Below are 4,139 nucleotides of genomic sequence, written 5' to 3' on the forward strand. Positions count from 1 at the left end.
CTACAAGTTCTTTCACAGCTGGCTAACAAACTTCTTTTTAGTCCTATGCACGTACTTTTCTCCTCAAACCTTAAGTCCTTAACCCCCTCCCCACTCGTTTTTCCTTTTTGTTTTCTTTTTTTATTGTGCCAAAATACTACAAAACGCAACATGCTATAATTTGTCAATAAAAACAACATTCGAATAAATGGACTTGTTGAAGTCAAAATCCATGAAATCACAGACAAGTATACTTAATAAATTTTGCAATATATAATAACAAAAAAAAACATTCTACAAATTTAAATCAAACAAAGTAACTAAATCGCAATGACTTAGAATACCTTTGGTTTTTATTTTCGGTAACAAAAATCAAAACCAACACTCAAATTTCAGGGTTTTTTTTTTAAAACAAAATTTTTTACAAAATGGTTTTTTGTTTACAACTTTTTTAGTTTATGTTTGGTTTTAATTTTCTGCACACCCTTGTTACATCTATCAAGATTGACCTAGAATGGACTTGTTTTATAGAAAATGGTTCCCAGTACAAGCACACTATTTTTATAAAATTTATTTTCAAATATGATTAGACAAATAATCATTAAAGACTGGAATGTCAAATGCAAGACAAAGTCAAGAAACAAAAAATATTTTGGAAGAAAAAATAATGGGGCAAGAGTCATCATCATAAGCTTAAACAAAGGCTATATAAGGTATCAATTAGTAATGAAAAGAGAAAACATCATATAAATTAGAAAATAAAGCAATTTAAGAAGAATACCTTCTGAATCCGTTAAGATGAGAAGCTTCCATGGTTTGGTTGCAGTTGCATTTATCTCAGTGATCGCCTTCCAATCATGTGTTGTCCATGGAAACTTTTACAGGGATGTGTACTTCAACTGGGGTGCCAAGCATGCATATATGTATAACAATGGTGATAATCTTGATCTGGTTCTTGATAAAACTGCAGGTATAGTATTTTAAATTCTAACTTTTAGTTTTGAAAATATTTAAATTCAAGTCCATTTGTCTTTCAAAAGCCAAACATGAATTGTTAACAATGGGTAATGATCTATACAGGATCTGGTGTTCAATCGTACAACTCATTCCTTTTTGGAAGCATTGAAATGCTAATTAAGTTGGTTCCAGGGAACTCTGCTGGAACTGTCACAGCATATTACGTAAGCATTCAAATAACAAAAAATAGCAACTGTACAATATCTTACAAAGAAAAACATTCAAAAGTACAATATCATTAAATAGTATGTAACTATTTCTTGAAATTGGCCCTAACCCTAACTTGGTCTAATCGATATGGAATCATTGCAGCTTTCCTCTACTGGAAACTATCATGATGAGATCGACTTTGAGTTCTTAGGAAACTCATCAGGACAACCTTACACCATGCACACAAACATCTTTACCCAAGGAAAAGGCAATCGAGAGCAACAGTTTAAATTATGGTTTGACCCAACTGCTGATTACCACAATTACACCATTCACTGGAACCCAACCGCTGTTGTGTAAGTTTAACACATTTTCTACTCAAACAACAATATAAATACTAAGATTAACAGTTACTAAAAGGTTAGATCATGGGATCGAATGAATGCAGGTGGTTTGTTGATAGTATACCAATTAGGGTTTTCAGAAACTACAAAAGTGAAGGAATTGGGTTCCCAAACCAACAAGGGATGCAGGTGTATTCGAGTTTGTGGAATGCTGATAACTGGGCAACGAGAGGTGGACTAGTGAAAATTGACTGGAGTTGTGCACCTTTCATGGCTGGTTTGAAGAAATTCAATGCAAGAGCTTGTAAATGGGAGGGGCCTCTGAGCATTATCAAGTGTGCAGTACCTACTCCATTTAACTGGTGGACATCACGTGTTTACAAGCAATTGAATTGGGATCAGTTGGGGAAGATGAAGTGGGTTCAAGATAATTACATGATCTATAACTACTGCACAGATTACAAAAGGTTTGGTGGAAAGATGGCCCCTGAATGCTACAAGCCACAATACTAATCAAAACATGATACACTTCCACAGTTACACCATAATTCATTTTCCAACGAGGTCAAAACCGGGTTTTTCCTTTCGTATTTGTTTTATTACTTTTGTTTTTCATTCTAATGTATCTATATTCTGAAAACTTGTCAAAGAGATCCATTCCGTCGGTAATTGCCGAAGGTATTCCGACAGTCTGATTTTTATAATAACTATTTTTCGATTGATTTTTCTGATTGCCACAAATTACCAACGGAACTTGTTTGTTATGATTAACAACGGAATTTTTGTCTAATTTATCGACTTAAACATCAGTAATCTATTGTTAAAATGTCGATTAGTTAAGAAAAAACTGAAAAATAATAAAAGAAATCCAATTGTTCTCTGCCAAAAATGCCCATATAATAAAATAATCAACAGATGTAATTTTACAATTTCAACCAAAAATATAATAAGTTTAAACCTAAAATTTTCTAATACATATTTCGTACTATATTTTGTTTTATGTATTTTGATGGCTTAATTAATGCAGAGATTATAATTTCTGTATTTTTATAACATAAATTATATGAAAATATAAAATTTATTTTAAAAAAATATATTAATAAAGCATTAACGGCGATGATAACGTTTATGACGACGACCTATTTTAGTGACAAAACCTGTTAGCGTCGACGCTAATCGTACTATGACTGTATTATGACTATTAGACAAAAAGTAATAGCGCAGATGCGACGACATATGTCGCTACCTTTAATGATGGATTTCTAGAATCAATTACATGACTTTAATCGTCGCTAAAAGTGATTTTTTTTTTTTTTTTTTTTGGTGTTGCGTTTGAATTGAAATTCATTTATATAGGTGCATTTTCATATGGGTTTACCAATTTGTCTCGTAAGTTCATTCGGTTGTGATTGAAGTTACGCTTTGTTCACTTGATTCATCTCTTTTCGTAATTTTTTTTCCACTTCCCTTTACAACTTTTCGTTTTCACTTGGGTTTGCAAGTGTCGCACCAAAAAAATTATTAAAATAAGCTTGTATAACAAGTATAATAAGCAACTCACACAAATATTTTATATATTCTAGAGAAGAATCCCCACCAAAAAAATTATTAAAATAAGCTTGTATAACAAGTATAATAAGCAACTCACAAGACAATATTTTAAGCTGAAAAAATGATGTTTTACCTAATTGACTTAATTCCTACAATTTTAGAAAGTTTTTGATTTTTTTTTTCAATTCCTCTCAGAATAGATGCGACAGCGGTGACTGCATAAACAACAGAAACCATTAGCAGCTGCATTGACTTGGGCATTATAAACAAATAAAAATAAATAGGCAACAGAATTGAACGACACATTCAATCAAAATCTGAAGATGTCATTCAAAACCCATAATTGTAACTTTTTCATCAACATATGTATCATTGTTAAACACTTAATACACACAAAAGAAATATATAAATGAATATCTAAAATAAATTATATCTTACCAAAAGTTACAAAAGATTTTCATTCTTTGAAACAACAAAAGAGACCCCTTGGCCTTAAGAAAACCGAGATACCAGAGTCAAGAAAGGGACAATAAAAAAATACAATGTTAAAAAAACAACCAACCAATTAATGGAGGTATAAAATTTACCATTCTGGAAGTCAAATTCTCCGCAAATGAGTAGGCCTGTCAAATATGTACCACGGGGAACCAACCAATATGTTACCAACCGAATCAAGAAAGTTGGTTACCAATATATTTGGTAGCCAACATGTTTGGTTGGTAGTACCGTACCAATTCAGTAAACTTGGTACGGTAACAGTATTAAATTTTAAATACCACGGTATATATATATATATATATATATATATATATATATATATATATATATATATATATATATATATATATAACGAAATCGTATTTTTAAATATCGAGTGTTTAATGCTTACGATTTTTAAAATTATGATATTAGATATTAGATTTAGTCAATAGTTATTACCAGATTAGATTAAGAAACTGAAAAGTACGTTATTAAATTTTTTAGTAACTAGAATAGTTAATTTACTAATTTATATTACTCGACGAGAAAAGTGTCCCGTATCATTACTAGTCTTTAACTATTACAATTGAAATTTTGAATAAAGTTGGTAATATATCA

The 4,139-nt window shown here is 30.7% G+C and overlaps 1 protein-coding gene across 1 annotated transcript; it reads left to right on the plus strand.

The window, feature by feature from the left end:
* Positions 1-730: 730 nt before the first annotated feature.
* On the plus strand, positions 731-2,212 carry LOC145011289 (putative xyloglucan endotransglucosylase/hydrolase protein 26). The gene is made up of 4 exons (XM_078969984.1): positions 731-949; positions 1,060-1,160; positions 1,309-1,502; positions 1,595-2,212. The coding sequence occupies exons 1-4, from the start codon at positions 778-780 to the stop codon at positions 2,001-2,003; spliced, it is 876 nt and encodes a 291-aa protein (XP_078826110.1). The 5' UTR covers positions 731-777; the 3' UTR covers positions 2,004-2,212.
* The last annotated feature ends 1,927 nt before the right edge of the window (positions 2,213-4,139 follow it).

The sequence above is a fragment of the Lactuca saligna genome, chromosome 8 (genome assembly GCF_052625555.1).
Source record: "Lactuca saligna cultivar CGN05327 chromosome 8, ASM5262555v1, whole genome shotgun sequence".
NCBI classification, from domain to species: Eukaryota; Viridiplantae; Streptophyta; class Magnoliopsida; order Asterales; family Asteraceae; genus Lactuca; species Lactuca saligna.

What these genes read in the sequence shown, in the direction of transcription:
- LOC145011289 (XM_078969984.1), top strand. Translation starts at nt 778, where the DNA reads ATGAGAAGCTTCCATGGTTTGGTTGCAGTTGCATTTATCTCAGTGATC. An exon ending in GGTTCTTGATAAAACTGCAG is followed by an intron (nt 950 to 1,059) that starts GTATAGTATTTT and finishes TGATCTATACAG; the next exon opens with GATCTGGTGTTCAATCGTAC. An exon ending in TGGAACCCAACCGCTGTTGT is followed by an intron (nt 1,503 to 1,594) that starts GTAAGTTTAACA and finishes GAATGAATGCAG; the next exon opens with GTGGTTTGTTGATAGTATAC.